Source organism: Argopecten irradians, chromosome 1, assembly GCF_041381155.1.
Source record: "Argopecten irradians isolate NY chromosome 1, Ai_NY, whole genome shotgun sequence".
Lineage (NCBI taxonomy): Eukaryota > Metazoa > Mollusca > Bivalvia > Pectinida > Pectinidae > Argopecten > Argopecten irradians.
Window position 1 is genome coordinate 24,670,329 of NC_091134.1, and position 20,110 is coordinate 24,690,438.

Here is a 20,110-nt window from a genome sequence, read left to right on the forward strand (position 1 = left end):
AGTTCACCTCTGGATCTCATTGTCCAAAAGATTAAAGGTGTCAGACATTCCACTTCTGGGTCTCATTGTCCAAAAGATTAAAGGTGTCAGACATTCCAACTCTGGATCTCATTGTCCAAAAGGTTAAAGGTGTCAGACATTCCACCTCTGGATCTCATTGTCCAAAAGGTTAAAGGTGTCAGACATTCCACCTCTGGATCTCATTGTCCAAAAGATTAAAGGTGTCAGACATTCCAACTCTGGATCTCATTGTCCAAAAGGTTAAAGGTGTCAGACATTCCACCTCTGGATCTCATTGTCCAAAAGGTTTAAGGTGTCAGACATTCCACCTCTGGATCTCATTGTCCAAAAGGTTTAAGGTGTCAGACATTCCACCTCTGGATCTCATTGTCCAAAAGATTAAAGGTGTCAGACCATTCCACCTCTGGATCTCATTGTCCAAATGGTTAGGTGTCAGACATTCCACCTCTGGATCTCATTTGTCCAAAAGGTTTAAGGTGTCAGACATTCCACCTCTGGATCTCATTGTGTTCAGTGTCAGACATTCACCTCTGATCTCATTGTCCAAAGATTAAGGTGTCAGACATTCCACTCTGGATCTCATTGTCCAAAAGTTAAGGTGTCAGAATTCACTCTGGTCCTTGTCAAAAGTAAGGTTCAGACATTCCACCTCTGGACTCATTGTCCAAAAGGTTAAAGGTGTCAGACATTCCACCTCTGGATCTCATTGTCCAAAAGGTTTAAGGTGTCAGACATTCCACCTCTGGATCTCATTGTCCAAAAGGATAAAGGTGTCAGACATTCCACCTCTGGATCTCATTGTCCAAAAGGATAAAGGTGTCAGACTTTCCACCTCTGGATCTCATTGTCCAAAAGATTAAAGGTGTCAGACATTCCACCTCTGGATCTCATTGTCCAAAAGATTAAAGGTGTCAGACATTCCACCTCTGGATCTCATTGTCCAAAAGGTTTAAGGTGTCAGACATTCCACCTCTGGATCTCATTGTCCAAAAGATTAAAGGTGTCAGACATTCCACCTCTGGATCTCATTGTCCAAAAGGTTTAAGGTGTCAGACATTCCACCTCTGGATCTCATTGTCCAAAAGGTTAAAGGTGTCAGACATTCCACCTCTGGATCTCATTGTCCAAAAGATTAAAGGTGTCAGACATTCCACCTCTGGATCCATTGTCCAAAAGATTAAAGGTGTCAGACATTCCACCTCTGGATCTCATTGTCAAAGGTTTAAGGTGTCAGACATTCCACCTCTGGATCTCATTGTCCAAAAGGTTTAAGGTGTCAGACATTCCACCTCTGGATCTCATTGTCCAAAAGGTTTAAGGTGTCAGACATTCCACCTCTGGATCTCATTGTCCAAAAGATTAAAGGTGTCAGACATTCCACCTCTGGATCTCATTGTCCAAAAGGATAAAGGTGTCAGACATTCCACCTCTGGATCTCATTGTCCAAAAGGATAAAGGTGTGACATTCCACCTCTGGATCTCATTGTCCAAAAGGATAAAGGTGTCAGACATTCCACCTCTGGATCTCATTGTCCAAAAGGTTAAGGTGTCAGACATTCCACCTCTGGATCTCATTGTCCAAAAGATTTAAGGTGTCAGACATTCCACCTCTGGATCTCATTGTCCAAAAGGTAATGGTGTCAGACATTCCACCTCTGGATCTCATTGTCCAAAAGGTTTAAGGTGTCAGACATTCCACCTCTGGATCTCATTGTCCAAAAGATTAAAGGTGTCAGACATTCCACCTCTGGATCTCATTGTCCAAAAGGATAAAGGTGTCAGACATTCCACCTCTGGATCTCATTGTCCAAAAGGATAAAGGTGTCAGACATTCCACCTCTGGATCTCATTGTCCGAAAGGTTTAAGGTGTCAGACATTCCACCTCTGGATTTCATTGTCCAAAAGATTAAAGGTGTCAGACATTCCACCTCTGGATCTCATTGTCCAAAAGATTAAAGGTGTCAGACATTCCACCTCTGGATCTCATTGTCCAAAAGATTAAAGGTGTCAGACATTCCACCTCTGGATCTCATTGTCCAAAAGGTTTAAGGTGTCAGATTTTCCACCTCTGGATCTCATTGTCCAAAAGGATAAAGGTGTCAGACATTCCACCTCTGGATCTCATTGTCCAAAAGATTAAAGGTGTCAGACATTCCACCTCTGGATCTCATTGTCCAAAAGGTTTAGGTGTCAGATTTCCACTCTGGATCTCATTGTCCAAAAGTTTAAGGTGTCAGACATTCCACCTCTGGATACCATTGTCCAAAAGATTAAAAGTATCCGACATTCCACCTCTTAATTTGTTTTTTATTCACATTTATGTGAGATGACCTTCTTCAAAATTAGTGATGGTTGACTAGACTTGAAAACTCCATTTGCACTTTGTGTTGAATGATCGAATCAAAACCATATAATGCATTTTGCCCATCAAAAGGATTATTATAAAGTCATGAGTAACTTCTTGTTTCAAATTTTATTGGATGACTCTTCTGTCATCTGCTGAGCCCAGCTAATTATAAATAAGATAGCCTTAATTATCTTAATCTGTGTATTCCACAGGAATGTGACATCAAAATTTTGAATGTGTATGTGAATAGTAGACAGAAGACAGAATTAAATACAAATTACTAAAGATTCCAATGATCCTTTTTTGTTGAACACAACTTTAATATATAAAAATATCTCCAATCGATGCATTTCTCAATACATACAAGCATGTTATAATGCCAAAGGATTTTCCTATAAAAAAAGTAATGCGTCACAATTGTTTTTTTTATATGAAGCAAATCGCTTCGTTGATTTTTTTGTGCGTGACTATTTTGTATTCGTTGTACACTGGAATCTATAGTCTTGCATGCATTTTTTGTATTTGAGCATGAATATGTGTAATTGAATGCGTTACAAGCTAGTCCTGAGGGAGAGAACTTATACAGACTCAATCAAGCTAGATAATTCTATACAAGGTTGCAGAAGGGGTCTTTTTAGGGTCAGCTATCTGCGATCAGAAGTGCATGTCTGCATAATTTGCTATGTGTGTATGTGCATGTGTGCAGCATGTTTAAAAAAAACATTAGCTTTTACTACAGACACGCTGTCAAAGCAGACATAAAATGATCTGCTAGAGTTGATTTTTTTGTATTTTTTTTAAACCGTAGGACTATATCTATTTGGATATAATAGAATTATAATGTTTTTTCTTTAAATAAGTTAGCATTTTTTTTTTATATCTTTATCCATCTATTTTTAAAAACTGGTCACCTGAAATCGATGTCACTTTATGCAGAAGCTATGTGGATAACATACTTGATTTTATAGATTCTTTTTATTTCTCATTGATCAATTTGGTTTTTTAAATTTGATAATCTGAAATTTGATGTCAGTTTATTCAGAAACATCCATGGTCACCTGATTGTAAATATCTTTACACATTTTAAAGAACTTCCTGAATAGACTACTTATTATTGAGCATCATGATTTGTATATATTGCTGTTTGAAAACAAAGAATACTTATCCCTTTTGTATGTTATTTTGTAAGCTCACTGTAGACAAAGAAAACTAGTTCCAGGAGAATTCAGGAAACCTTATCTAAACCGACTCTTTAGAGTAGATGCTTTTCTATGATTTTTGTTGGTTTTACTGACAAGTGACAATATTATATAATTTTGGGTAGATTTGTTGTAGCTGAAAGCTTATACTCATAAAAATAACAAGATATACCTGTTGTATTACACCAAAAGTAATTTTGATAAAATATCATTCTCTATGACATTGCAGGCTGTTGCTCGGGTTACTGAGAAACAAAGTTCTCAGACAGAAATAATAAATGACAAATCAGAGTGTACAAATCAGGCTAACCTTTTACCTACAGTCTCGCCTTGACTATCATAAGCAAATAAACTGTCAACCAAGAAAGCTTGAAATTTATTTAGTGTAGGATTAAAGTAACATATTAGGGACACTATATCAAGTGTTTTTGTGGTAAATTATTATATGTGCAGCCACTGCAGCACATCAGCAGCAGCAGCATTCGCTGGAGTTTAGAATTGTCATTCCCTGATCAAAACTAATCATCAACCTTGATGACCTTGAGAGGGTGCATTTCTGCTGTAGAGGACATGTCAGAAATAACATATCCGTATACATGGTAACCCAATCAATATGATTAAATATGCTGGAACCTACACGGCTGTCTGCTGCACAGCTCTTAAAGGCTATATAATGATGAAGAGAAACTGATGGCATTCATCCTTCTCTCATTCCACCAAAATAAGTAAGTTTTCTTAAAACGATGCTAAATGGTTTTTTTTTACTAGGTCATGACAACCTTTGCCATTCTACAAGCCCAAGGATAAATAAAGTCTCTTTATTAATTAATTTACACCAATATTTTTTTCAATATTCTCATTTTTATAACTCATCATTTTTCAGTGTCAGGCCTGCTTTATCGTAACCCCTGGTGTTGTGTCTGTTTTGGCTTACAACAGGATCAATAAAGTGGCATTTTTTAGGGTTCAAGGTCATCAGCATGGGCTGGCAATACATAAAGTAATTATAGTTATTTAATACCAATTTCCACTCAATTTAATTGAGAAATCATCAATTTCAGTTGTTTTTTTATTTGAACAATAATTGGTGTTTAATCGTGTATCTTTATGTCTGATTAACGCAAAAAAATAATATAAGTTATTTTGCCTTCAGTGCATGCGCAATCCGTACTTCATTCCATATAGGATATAGTGCCACAGAATATTTTCGGGATGCAATTATATATAATTCTTTTTTTTTTTGTATTTTTAACTTAAAGTAAAATTAAAAGTTCAAACTTTTCAATGGTGGTAATGATGTAAAGTTAGTAACTTTTGTAACTTTTGAAAATTACAAAATGGTGTGCTCCTGTTTTTGATAGTGAAAAAATACCATTAGTCAGTGGTGGAGCATCTTTAACCTACCATCTTTTCTTATTTTAGCCCTCTTAGTTTTTAAGGTGATATCTTAAACTTTCAGTGTTATTTTTTGGAATATAATGATTTATTTTAACATTAAATATGCCTAAAATAATTCATTGTTTTAATTCATTTTCACAATATTGAAAAGAGAAGCATGAAAAGCTCAAAAATTTCTTTTCAAAAGAATTTATGAAACTATATTAATAAAATAAAAAACTGATTAACATAGAATTTCATAAAAGAATAATGAAATGACTTTTCACTTTTCTTAATAAAAGGTTTGTCTGGGGAGTTGTAAATGAATTCAGATCAATTTTCTGATCACAAAGCACAACTTATAAAACAGGACTTATATATGGGGCCTCTGTTATAAATTTTGAGACAATGCTATGATTGATGAGGATTATATATATAATTTCAGTATATTAAATCAAAATAATAAGAGTGATTGTCAGTTCTGACAAGTCATGTCATATGAAATGATGTTAAATAATCATCGTTCTCCAGAATTTTTTAACACATTCCATAAGAAGACAATATGTTAAAATTTTGAACTCCTAACCTCAAGTTGTTAGATATGGAATATTTGGTGCCGACTTAATTACCATTTGAATTTCAATATAGATAGAAAATAGATCATCAAATATTTAGTTAGGGAATACTCTATCAATTAGATAGACCTAAATAACTGTCTCATGCAGACAACCTTGTTGCACTCGGCGAGACAAAGTTGGAGATACATATTCAGTCTTTGATTATAGATCGTAGTTCATAATGTGTAGTCAATATAGACACTACATTATAATTATGTAAGAAAAATCTTGATTTACAATGCTCTCCCAGTATCATGGAAAGTATCAAATGAGACAGATGGTACATGAAATTGATAATCTACTTCACCACAGGAAAACCTACATATAACTGCAAATAATAATATAGTCACACCGTTATTTATTAATTCACTTGTTAAAGATGCTCCACCGTCGAGAGAGCATAAACAATATTCATCAATTTAGCAATAATTGGTGTTTAATTGTGTATATATATGTCTAATTAACACAAGAAATAACATGAAATAATTTATTTTGCTTTTGGTGCATGCACAATCAATACTTCACTTCATATAGGACATATAGTGCCCAGATTTTTTTCCAGGATGCAATTAGATATTTTTTGATATTCATCTCTTGAAATAAAATTAGAAGATCAAACTATTCAATGGTGGTAATGGTGTGAAGAAAGTAACTTTTGTAACTGAAGAAAAATACTAATTCGTCTGCTCCTGTTTTTGATAGCGAAAAAAATGTCATTTGTCAACAGTGGAGCATCTTTAAAATTAATAAAACATAAACGATGTAAAATGTCCTTTCTAAATTGGTAATTATAATTAAAATTTCACTACAGTTAACTGTCCTTATACATCACATTGTATCATTTTTACTGATTTCATTAGTATTTACATTGTATATCAGAGATACCCATTTGTTAAAGTTGGTCCACTAGTAAAAAATGGTAGTTTTTTTCTTTATCAAAAACAGGAGCAGATAAATCAGTTTTTTTCTTCGGTTGTAAAAGTTACATTCTTTATATCATTACCACCATTGAAAACTTTGAGCTTCTTATTCTAATTCAAGACTAATTAGACATCAATTATTGTTCAAACGATGAGTATCGTTTATGGTCTGTTGGCGGTGTATACATTCCATCAAGCTTTCCATTTTTAAGGGTAGCAAGTGTAAGATTTAATATTAACAAGAGTTCCCAGAGGGATCTTGGCGCCCACCAAAGAATGATCTATATCTGACAAAGGAAAGATGGATCTTTTCTCTACTTTTTAAACGTTTTCAAACATACTACATATAAAATTTGAGACAGATCGCTTCAGTACCTTTTGAGAAATAGCGGTAACAAACTTCAACTATCAAAATCCAAGATGACTCCTTGGCGGCCATCTTGTTGATCAATCAGTCCCAAATCACAATATGCACAACTAGGGCCCTAGGGGAACCTACATGTGAAATTTGAGAAAGATCCATTCAATACTTTCTGAGAAATAGCGATAACAAACTTTGAATATAAAAATCCAAAATGGATGCCTGGCAGCAATTTTGTTGACCGATCGATCCCAAATCACAATATGCACAACTAGGGCCCTAGGGGAACCCACATATGAATTTTGAGACAGATCCCTTCAGTACTTTCTGAGAAATAGCGATAACAAACTTTGAATAACAAAATCCAAGATGGCTGCCTGGCGGCCATCTTGTTAACCGATTGGTCCCAAAATGCAATATGCACAACTAGGGCCCTAGGGGAACCTACATATGAAATTTGAGACAGATCCCTTCAGTACTATCTGAGAAATAGCCATAACAAACTTTAACTATCGAAATCCAAGATGGCGGCCTGGCGGCCATCTTGTTCACCGATTGGTTCAAAAATGCAATATGCACAACAAGGGCCCTAGGGGAACCTACATATTAAATTTGGGAAAGATCCCTTCAGCACTTTTTGAGAAATGGGGATATCAAACCTTAACTATCAAAATCCAAGATGGCAGCCTGGCGGCCATCTTGTTTTTCCTATCAGCCTCAACATCTGTATGGCACAAATAGGGACCAAGGGTAACCTCCATGTGAAGTTTGAACAAAATCCTTTCAGTAGTTCTCAAGAAATATCGATAACAAACTTCAACTGCCAAAATCAAAGATGGCTGCCTGGCGGCCATCTTGTTTTTCCGATCAGCCGCAAAATCTGTATGGCACAACTAGGGACCAAGGGTACCCTTCATGTGAAAATTGAACAAAATCCCTTCAGTAGTTCTCAAGAAATATTGATAACAAACTTCAACTTCAAAAATCAAAGATGGCTGCCTGGCGGCCATCTTGTTTTTTCTAATCAGCCTCAAAATCTGTATGGCGCAACTAGGGACCAAGGGTAACCTCCATGTGAAGTTTGAACAAAATCCCTGCAGCAGTTCTCAAGAAATATCGATAACAAACTTCAACTGCCAAAATCAAAGATGGCTAGCCTGGCGGCCATCTTGTTTTTCCTATCAGCCTCAACATCTGTATGGCACAAATAGGGACCAAGGGTAACCTCCATGTGAAGTTTGAACAAAATCCTTTCAGTAGTTCTCAAGAAATATTGATAACAAACTTCAACTGCCAAAATCAAAGATGGCTGCCTGGCGGCCATCTTGTTTTTCCGATCAGCCTCAAAATCTGTATGGCACAACTAGGGACCAAGGAGACCCTCTATGTGAAGTTTGAACAAAATCCCTGCAGCAGTTTTTAAGAAATAGTGATAACAAGCATTGTTTATGGACGGACGACGGACGACGGACAGCGGACGACGGACGACGGACCACGGACCACGGACTCAGGGCGATTTGAATAGCCCACCATCTGATGATGGTTGGCTAAAAAGGCACTTCTAGCTAAAGGTCAATAGGTTTATTTCCATGGCAATTCAGACTTTCCTGAATATCGCAAAACTGGGCATATAAATTGTACCCCTCAAAATGATAGTTAGCAGCAAGTGTTAAAAAGGACATCTGGCCTCAAACCAAAAATGATAGACAATAAATAAAGCAAATTATATAATACAATTAATCTTATAAATTATTTTTCGCTTCTAGTTTCCCTGATGAGATAGAAACATTGGTTTGATGAAATTTAATTATTACTTCCAAGGAACAGCAACATACTCAAGCATGACCAACGTATATCTTACTAGAAGGTCTATTTGTTTTGACCCTATTTCAGGGTCTTCATCAGGACAATTTTACATTGAAATTCTTCCCTGAAGTACATTTCAGGAGGATAAATTTTCATTGTAGATTATGACGTTATATAATAGGCAGAAAACAGCTGAGGACCGTATTTAAAGAACAGTCTACAATTTAAGTTATACTAGAATGTAAGCAATTAATTAGTACAAGTGAATTTATCCTTCATGTTACTCCCTCTCATTGTGTTGAACTGGAGACATACGTCAATTCCTAATAGTTCCGCACTGGTGTAGCTTCTTCTACTGAGAAAGACTCGGAGGAGTCACCAACATATAGATCTTCTTTAAGTAAGTCCATGGATTCCTCCACTAACCTACTGGCTGGGCCTGCTGTGGTTACTCCTGTTACTGGTCCAGCTTGGAACTTGGCACATCTGAACTGTTCCTTTGTAAGGCTCTCTTTTGGTTGGTGGTTTAGCCAATTCCCTGGTATTATCTTTCATCACTTCGGTTCTACTTTATACCATTGATGCTTGCTTCTGTAGTGTTTGTCATAGTTATCTCTTCTTCCAAATGTGACTTTCACTTATAAAAGGTGGACTTGTTCCAGTGGACATTATTTACATATCTCCGCAGGTTTCCAACATTGCTGTAACATTTCCCACAAAGTATAGAAGATATCCTTGACTTCCATTTCTTATGGCTGCCTTTATTTTCTTTCTATTCATGTTTACATAATGATGTTGAGGCCCCACGACCTTAATTATTACTTGATTCAAAAATATCCCTGACAGTAGTTTTCTTGAATTATGTTTTACACCTGTAGATTATATTAATTTTCAATTGTTTATTATACACCTGTAGATTATAGTGATTTTTAATTATTTATTTCATACTTGTAGATTTTACTGAGTTTGAATTGTTTATTTTACACCTGTAGATTATACTAAATTTCCATTGTTTATTTTACACTTGTAAATAATATTTAATTTTCATTGTTTATTTTACACCTGTAGATTATACTAAATCTGCAGTGTTTATTTTTCACCTGTAGATTATACTGAATTTGCATTGCTTATTATACACCTGTAGATTATACTGAATTTGCAGTGTTTATTTTACACCTTTAGATTATACTGAATTTGAATTATCTATTTTACACCTGTAGATTATACTGTATGTTCATTGTTTATTTTACACCTGTGGATTATACTGAATTTGCATTATTTATTTTACACCTGAAGATTATACTGTATGTTCATTGTTTATTTTACACCCGTAGTTTACATCTGTAGATTATACTGAATTTGCATTGTTTATTTTACATTTGTAGATTATACTGAATTTTAATTATTTATTTTAAACCTGCAGTTTACACCTGTAGATTATACTGTATGTTCATTGTTTATTTTACACCTGTAGATTTTACTGATTTTGCATTGATTGTTTTACACCTGTAGATTATACTTAATTTTAATTATTTATTTTACACCTGCAGTTTACACCTGTAGATTATACTGAATTGTCATTGTTTATTTTACACCTGTAGATTATACTGAATTTGCATTATTTATTTTACACCTGAAGATTATACTGTATGTTCATTGTTTATTTTACACCTGTAGTTTACATCTGTAGATTATACTGAATTTGCATTGTTTATTTTACATTTGTAGATTATACTGAATTTTAATTATTTATTTTAAACCTGCAGTTTACACCTGTAGATTATACTGTATGTTCATTGTTTATTTTACACCTGTAGATTTTACTGATTTTGCATTGATTGTTTTACATCTGTAGATTATACTTAATTTTAATTATTTATTTTACACCTGCAGTTTACACCTGTAGATTATACTGAATTTTCATTGTTTATTTTACACCTGTAGATTATACTGAATTTGCATTGTGTCTTTTACATTTGTAGATTATACTGAATTTGCATTGTTTCTTTATACCTGTAGATTATACTGAATTTGCATTGTTTCTTTTACACCTGTAGATTATACTGAACTTGCATTGTTTTCGTTTACATCTGTAGATTATACTGAATTTGCATTGTTTATTTTACACCTGTAGATTATACTGTATGTTCATTGTTTATTTTACACCTGTAGATTATACTGATTTTGCATTGTTTATTTTACACCTGTAGATTATACTTAATTTTAATTATTTATTTTACACCTGCAGTTTTCACCTGTAGATTATACTGAATTTTCATTGTTTATTTTACACCTGTAGATTATACTGAATTTGCATTGTGTCTTTTACATTTGTAGATTATACTGAATTTGCATTGTTTATTTTATACTTGTAGATTTTACTGAATTTGCATTGTTTCTTTTACACCTGTAGATTATACTGAATTTGCATTGTTTTCGTTTGCATCTGTAGATTATACTGAATTTGCATTGTTTATTTTACACCTGTATATTATACTGTATGTTCATTGTTTATTTTACACCTGTAGATTAACTTAATTGTCATTGTTTATTTTACACTTGTAGATTATACTTAATTTTAATTATTTATTTTACACCTGCAGTTTTCACCTGTAGATTATACTGAATTTTCATTGTTTATTTTACACCTGTAGATTATACTGAATTTGCATTGTGTCTTTTACATTTGTAGATTATACTGAATTTGCATTGTTTATTTTATACTTGTAGATTTTACTGAATTTGCATTGTTTCTTTTACACCTGTAGATTATACTGAATTTGCATTGTTTTCGTTTGCATCTGTAGATTATACTGAATTTGCATTGTTTATTTTACACCTGTATATTATACTGTATGTTCATTGTTTATTTTACACCTGTAGATTAACTTAATTGTCATTGTTTATTTTACACTTGTAGATTATGCTGAATTTGCATTGCTTATTATACACCTGCATATTATACTGAATTTCCATTGTTTATTTTACACCTGTAGATTATACTTAATTTTCATTGTTTATTTTACACCTGTAGATTATAATGAATCTGCAGTGTTTATTTTACACCTGTAGATTATACTGAATTTGCATTGCTTATACTACCCCTCTAGATTATACTGAATTTGCAGTGTTTATTTTACACCTGTAGATTATACTGAATTTGCATTGTTTATTTTACACCTGCATATTATACTGAATTTCCATTGTTTATTTTACACCTGTAGATTATATGTAATTGTCATTATTTATTTTATACCTGTAGATTATACTGAATTTGCATTATTTATTTTACACCTTTAAAATTATACTGAATTTGAATTATTTATTTTACACTTGTAGTTTACACCTGTAGATTATACTGAATTTGCATTGTTTATTTTACACCTGTAGATTATACTGAATTTGCATTGTTTATTTTACACCTGTAGATTATACTGAATTTGCATTGTTTATATGATAAATCAAATAAAGTATGCATCATCTACTGTACATGAGTTATCTTCTCTTTGATACTTTAGAATACATTAATTAGTACATTTTATACGTTATTAGATCACAATAAAACATATTTATAATGAACATAATCAATTCCTGGTTATAGCGTACGTCGGTAGTAAGTTTCATTCCCTGTCATGCTCATAATATAAAGTCCTTAATATGTGTACAACAAATTATGCTTATACTATTCCGAATTTGCATATTACAGAGTTATCTACACTGGCGGGTAGATATTGATTGTGACATCATGTGTTTGCGAGCCTAACGTCATATGTTTCGGAGAAAACGGCGTGAATTGCGCTCACAAGATAATGACGTAACAATCGATACCTATACACGCATGGGAGCTAACTCTGTAATATGCAAAGACGGAATGATTACAGGTCCCCTCAGGTTCTTTAAGGCTGTGTTTTACTAAACATATTAAATGACCTTATAGGGTATTTCCCAGGGTTCAGTTGTAGGTTGGTACTTGTTTTACTAAACATATTAAATGACCCTATAGGGTATTTCCTAGGGTTCAGTTGTAGGCTGGTGCTTGTTTTACTGAACATATTAAATGACTCTGTAGGGTATTTCCCAGGGTTAAGTTGTAGGCTGGTGCTTGTTTTACTGAATATATTTAATGACCCTGTATGGTATTTCCCAGGGTTCAGTTGTAGGTTGTTTCTTGTTTTCCTGGGATCAGTGGCTGAGTGATTCAGATGTGCCAACATAATTGTTCCATCATTTCGCATGCCCTACCTGTTGATTAAGAGCTGGAAACCATTGTTGCCAAGCGCTGACCATAGGACAGTGGTTTTTCACATGAAACTCCAGCTTTTCTCCACTTAGTAAAAGCTGGCACAACCTTAAGTAATCTTGGCTAATAAAACTTAAATACAAAACAAACCCAGAACTTCAAATTCTTCAAGACATAAATGCCCCTTTGTCCATACGATAGAATGTGACAATATGCCATGGGACAGGATGAAATGAGAGATCATCAGTTACTCTATATTTTAAAACCTTTGATTTTACCTAATGTTATACAAATTAATGAAATTTTGAAACCCTTTTGAAATTTTCTATTTCTGTTAAATCTCTCATGTGAATAACACTTCAACTTCATTAGCATATTTGCATATTACATAATATACATACATCAGCGAATTCAGAAGTTTGTGCTATAAAGTTTGGTGACCAAAGGAGCTCTATCTTTTCACAATACTTATTATATTATTTTTCGCATTATTTTTGTCGAGTCGTAGTGTCACAGTTTATAAAACCCTGCACAGGTTGAGCTTTCTAAACGATTTCCTGATGTCTGTTGAGTAAGGTTTGTCAGAAAAGAAAAATATGGAGCAATTATCGTTGTTTTGGTGTTGTTGGTTTTTTCTTTAATGTTTCTCTTAATTTCAAAATACTCATATACATGTATCAAACCATCTCTCATACATAATACCTAGGTTTGATATCTGCTATACAAAATGGCGGAACAACACATGCGACACTCACTGCATAATAATGTATGTATCTATGTCGATGTCAGCCAATGGCTAGACAGATCTATTCACCGATCCTACAGTCGTGCAAACAAAATGGCGTTGTATGTAAAATTTGGAAATGACAATTCCTACAGAAATTACTTGTGCAAGCATGCAACCTGAAATTTATTGAATAAAAAACATCGTTCAATCTGCCAGATGCGAAAAGTGGCAGTCTGTTGAGTTACATGATACAACGTCGAAGTTGAGTTTCGAAGCCACAAAAAAATTGCTCGAAAAAAATGGTTATAATCTTTAACTTACCATTAGGTGCATTTTGTCCGGCCATTTCGCCAGCAGGAGAGGCCTAGAATTTGAACAAGAAACACATAATTACTACTTTTTGTATAGTTATGCATCATATCGTGTAATAATATATACCTGCAAGCTGAAGGAGGCGAAAAAAAAAGTCAACATGGCCCGAATATGTTCTGTACCTTATCTGTTTCTCTACTGTACAGGGTTAGCGTTAAATACAAGTCGCCATCTTGTTTTTTTCAAGTCTAAAAAACAACACGAGATCGCGAGGGAAAAAAAGAATGAAAAGGGCCATTTAGTTTGTCAGTGAATTACTGGACAAGTGGTGTAATATGTTATAATTGGTAGGCCGGTAACTTAAAGATTAACAAAACTAGACATGGAACCCTGCATCAACAAATTACATAACTTTTCCCCCCACACTCAACTTATCCAGATGCAAATATGTAAATAACACTATCAGGTTGAGTATAGTATCAATCAAAATGAACAAGACCTGTAATTTGGTGTTTAGTGCTCTCCTACCTTCTTATAATAGTTATACAGGAAATCCATCACATACATGGTACAGCTGACACTCTAAGTTCAATACACGATTCAAAAATTAAAATTCCAATCAGCACCGATGTCATGGTTAATCACTAGTGACCATAGCGGTGTACAGGTGTACTCTAGAGACACCGGCTCGCAAGTAGACCATACACTGTAATAACAACTAGAGATGAAGATTTTAGGTAGGGAAAGATAAAAAAAATAAGAAATTATGTAAGAATAGCCGACTTTGTCATAGCTACTAACAGAGCATGAAGCAGTTGAATTGTAGGTGACACTGCTGAATTATTTACATCTAAACAGGAATTTGATTAAAATATCTATATCAATTCACTGACCAAGGACCTACTGCTACCTAACACATTAAGCCTGTGAACTAGTACTTCCAATAGTGATCTATCCTGTCAATAATGGATTTAAATAAAATAAAACAAGTGCCTAGAGACTCTTTTTTGGACATTACATCAATACCAACATTGATTCAGATGTACACAAATTATATACATATAAAAGCTTGATTTTAAGCTACAATTACGTGCTATATAGAAATAGAGAATATTGTCAACAGTTTTGGCCCCCGTACCGGTCCCCGTCGTTAAATGTGCAGCATACTGCTACTGAAGTGCTATGTGTGTCGTATGGGGTCTACACAACCAGCATCGAGGTAGTGTCGCTGCACAATACTGCACACATTTAAGAATTGACATGTGTGCATATGCATGCTTAACAAGTCGGCGAAACTGGCTCCGTTCAGTAGCACCAGTGCACTCAAAGATATAGCTAAGGACATTCACCTCAGCTTCTACTTCATGGACCATCATACTACACCTCCTCAAACCCATCCATGGACAATATCTAGGTTTTATACTGTATCATAAAAACTAATGAATTTCTATCTATATATATAAGATGTTCGATGTAATCCCTGTATAGAATCTAAAAACATTATCAACAGCCAGAAAAACCAACAGACACTCATAGACACAATCAAATATGAGAGAAAGAGAGAGGAAGTCACAGAGACTTATACACAATATTTGACAGAGACATATACACTTTGATAGACAGAGGGGAGTAGACACAAGAACATATACACTGTGATATACAGAGGGGAGTAGACACAGGGAAATATACACTGTGATAAACAGAAGGAGTAGACACATGGACATATACACTGATAGACAGAGGGAAGTAGACACAGGGACATATACACTGTGATAAACAGAGGGAGTAGACACAGGGACATATACACTGTGATAGACAGAGGGAAGTAGACACAGGGACATATACACTGTGATAGACAGAGGGAAGTAGACACAGGGACATATACACTGTGATAAACAGAAGGAGTAGACACAGGGACATATACACTGTGATAGACAGAGGGAAGTAGACACAGGGACATATACACTGTGATAGACAGAAGGAGTAGACACAGGGACATATACACTGTGATATACAGAAGGAGTAGACACAGGGACATATACACTGTGATAGACAGAGGGAAGTAGACACAGGGACATATACACTGTGATAGACAGAGGGAAGTAGACACAGGGACATATACACTGTGATAAACAGAGGGAAGTAGACACAGGGACATATACACTGATAGACAGAGGGAAGTAGACACAGGGACATATACACTGTGATAGACAGAGGGAAGTAGACACAGGGACATATACACTGTGATAGACAGAAGGAGTAGACACATGGACATATACACTGATAGACAGAGGGAAGTAGACACAGGGACATATACACTGTGATAGACAGAGGGGAGTAGACACAGGGGACATATACACTGTGATAGACAGAGGGAAGTAGACACAGGGACATATACACTGATAGACAGAGGGAAGTAGACACAGGGACATATACACTGTGATAGACAGAGGGAAGTAGACACAGGGACATATACACTGTGATAGACAGAGGGAAGTAGACACAGGGACATATACACTGTGATAGACAGAGGGAAGTAGACACAGGGACATATACACTGTGATAGACAGAAGGAGTAGACACAGGGACATATACACTGTGATAGACAGAGGGAAGTAGACACAGGGACATATACACTGTGATAAACAGAGGGAGTAGACACAGGGACATATACACTGTGATAGACAGAGGGAAGTAGACACAGGGACATATACACTGATAGACAGAGGGAAGTAGACACAGGGACATATACACTGTGATAGACAGAGGGAAGTAGACACAGGGACATATACACTGTGATAGACAGAGGGAAGTAGACACAGGGACATATACACTGTGATAGACAGAGGGAAGTAGACACAGGGACATATACACTGTGGTAGACAGAGGGAAGTAGACACAGGGACATATACACTGTGATAGACAGAGGGAAGTAGACACAGGGACATATACACTGTGATAGACAGAAGGAAGTAGACACAGGGACATATACACTGTGGTAGACAGAGGGAAGTAGACACAGGGACATATACACTGTGGTAGACAGAAGGAAGTAGACACAGGGACATATACACTGATAGACAGAGGGAGTAGACACAGGACATATACACTGATAGACAGAGGGAGTAGGGACATGATGACAGAGGGAAGTAGACACAGGGACATATACACTGTGATAGACAGAGGGAAGTAGACACAGGGACATATACACTGTGATAGACAGAGGGAAGTAGACACAGGGACATATACACTGTGATAGACAGAGGGAAGTAGACACAGGGACATATACACTGATAGACAGAGGGAAGTAGACACAGGGACATATACACAGAAGAAGTAGACACAGGGACATATACACTGTGATAGACAGAGGGAAGTAGACACAGGGACATATACACTGTGATAGACAGAGGGAAGTAGACACAGGGACATATACACTGATAGACAGAGGGAAGTAGACACAGGGACATATACACTGTGATAGACAGAGGGAAGTAGACACATAGGGACATATACACTGTGATAGACAGAGGGAAGTAGACACAGGGACATATACACTGTGGTAGACAGAGGGAAGTAGACACAGGGACATATACACTGATAGACAGAGGGAAGTAGACACAGGGACATATACACTGTGATAGACAGAGGGAAGTAGACACAGGGACATATACACTGTGATAGACAGAGGGAAGTAGACACAGGGACATATACACTGTGATAGACAGAGGGAAGTAGACACAGGGACATATACACTGTGATAAACAGAAGGAGTAGACACATGGACATATACACTGATAGACAGAGGGAAGTAGACACAGGGACATATACACTGTGATAGACAGAGGGAAGTAGACACAGGGACATATACACTGTGATAGACAGAGGGAAGTAGACACAGGGACATATACACTGATAGACAGAGGGAAGTAGACACAGGGACATATACACTGTGATAGACAGAGGGAAGTAGACATAGGGACATATACACCGATAGACATAGGAAATGTAGATGTTGTCATATTTCACAGCTATTGAATATGGGTAACATGCACACCTGCCTGTAGATCCTGTTATAGGAGATACGTACAACAGGAGGATAGCATATACAATATCAAATCCTTTCTTCCCAAGGCTACCACAGTACTTGAGGACTTAAAAATAATCCATAACCAGAAACATACCTGGTTGATTCTCAAAAGTGGGAGAGGGTATATTAAATAGTTCAACAGATTTCAAACAACTCTTCGCATTTAGTTTACCTACCTAATTACAAATTAGTTATTTGTATATAATCTTTTTATGATTTTTTTACAAATTAATTCACAGGACATTACCATATATAGTCACAAAAGTTGGGAATGTGAAATGTGTTGATTTATATCTATATATATATCTCTGAAGCTAGATCACAAACTATCATCTTGGTGCAGTTACTATAATAATAAAACACCTGTTTGAGATACTAGTACTATTACAGTAACTGCAGCAGGTGTTCAAAAATTTACTTAAATCCGTCATCATACCTATTGTTTTATGTTTTGCTACAGTATTATTCTTTGTTAGTGATTTACATTGTAGAAATAATCAAAGTCGTTTAAGAACATGTCAGGATTAGATGGCAGAGTAAAGTCGGAGTACTTGAAAAAAACACCATCAACCTATGGTTAATACCTGGCAACTGCTCCACATGGAATTTGATATCTGAATTCAGAGGTAGAGGTTATAGGTAATATGCCATAATCTTCAGGTAAAGAAAAGATACTTTAATAACAAGTTTCTAAAGGACCTGTATCTTCCCTTGTTTTCAGTAAAACTAATTACAAAATTAGCATTTTTTTAAATGGAAGATTGATTTCAAACATGAAATATCTAATACAGAGACCAATGTAACAAAGTTACTCTCTAAATATTTGCATTTACTTAAAACACCACACCATAAACCAAAATAAAACAAAATACTATGAACTCACTAATCTTCTGGCACTGTTGTCTGCCAATGAATGTACTACATAACAGCTAGAAAGCTGATGCTGGGATAATCCAGTAGGGGTTATCTCCCTTGCTTTGATGGAGAACAATTTCAAAGGAATGGTGGTATTCAAACCAAAAACTCAACATTTATATTGTAATGACACAGATAGATGATCTTCATATCTTGTAGAGAGGGTACTGGTCAAATTAGATTTTCTAGAAGAAAAAAAAGATAGATATGATAGAGAGTTGAATTCTCTCTAATAAATTGAATTAATTTTATTTATTGTAACTAATTCTTTAATTTAACTTCATATGAAAAAGAAAGATTAAACAAATAGATAAGCTTTAATACTTCCAATATTTAGCACACCCAACCTCCAGTATTCACTATAAAGTATAACTGATTGGAATATCTTAGAAAAGTAAAAGTGAGTAGACTTCTTTTTTTTTATCTATATATATATATATTTTATAAGTAATTAACTATGCCCTTTTTAACCATCTCTATAAATACAAATCTACTTCACTCAAAATACAACCATATGTATATTCATGCATTTGTATTGCCTGCATTAAATTAAAACATGCAAAAAGATGTGTTTGGAAAAGAGATTGGTAAATAGCTGTGAAGATATTGTTCACACGTTCCTTTTCCAATCAGTATTTTAAAAATAAATGAATTAGTTGAAAACTTTAGTCTCAAGCTGTGAACCTTTCCACCACTATCTGATATTAAAACCTAGATATACATAAGCACACTTGGTGGCTTGTACACAGAAAATGCACCTAAGATTGAACCTTTTGTCATTAAAATTGTGGGGGTCTTACAATTAAAGTTGTATTTCTTGTAATTTTCAACATCACAAACTCTCATAAAACATACAATGGATGAATAGGGATGCTTATATATGATGGTTCAGATCCATGAAAGCACCAATATACTATTGATATAGCAGTAAATGTCACATGAAATATCACACTTTTTGAAAGAACCGCCACATCAGTGATACCCATATAGATCGGATCCTCCCGAGCCGTATCATGTGGTCAAAATCAGCAATACTCGTACAGATCGGAATAATTTGGAACAGTTGGGATACCTCCCAGCTATTTTAAATGTGTGCACGTTAAAAAACAATATTTAAATTAAATTGTTTAATAACTTTAAAACGCAATATTTAAATTAAATTGTTTAATAACTTTAA

The 20,110-nt window shown here is 35.0% G+C and overlaps 1 protein-coding gene across 5 annotated transcripts in view; it reads right to left on the minus strand.

Annotated features, from left to right (window-relative positions):
• The window catches only part of LOC138321709 (zinc finger transcription factor lin-29-like), a 229,994-nt gene that overhangs the window by 107,244 nt on the left and 102,640 nt on the right, over positions 1-20,110 (minus strand). For 4 of the 5 annotated variants that reach the window (XR_011208352.1, XM_069265625.1, XM_069265614.1 and 1 more), the window contains one exon: positions 13,938-13,980. Coding sequence is in view for 4 of the 5 variants with exons in the window: in XM_069265625.1 (XP_069121726.1) it covers positions 13,938-13,980 (43 nt within the window). In the remaining variant the exon portion in view is untranslated. Of the gene's footprint in view, positions 1-13,937; positions 13,981-14,456; positions 14,641-20,110 lie in introns of those variants that run through there. The other variant, XM_069265640.1, reaches the window with a different exon arrangement.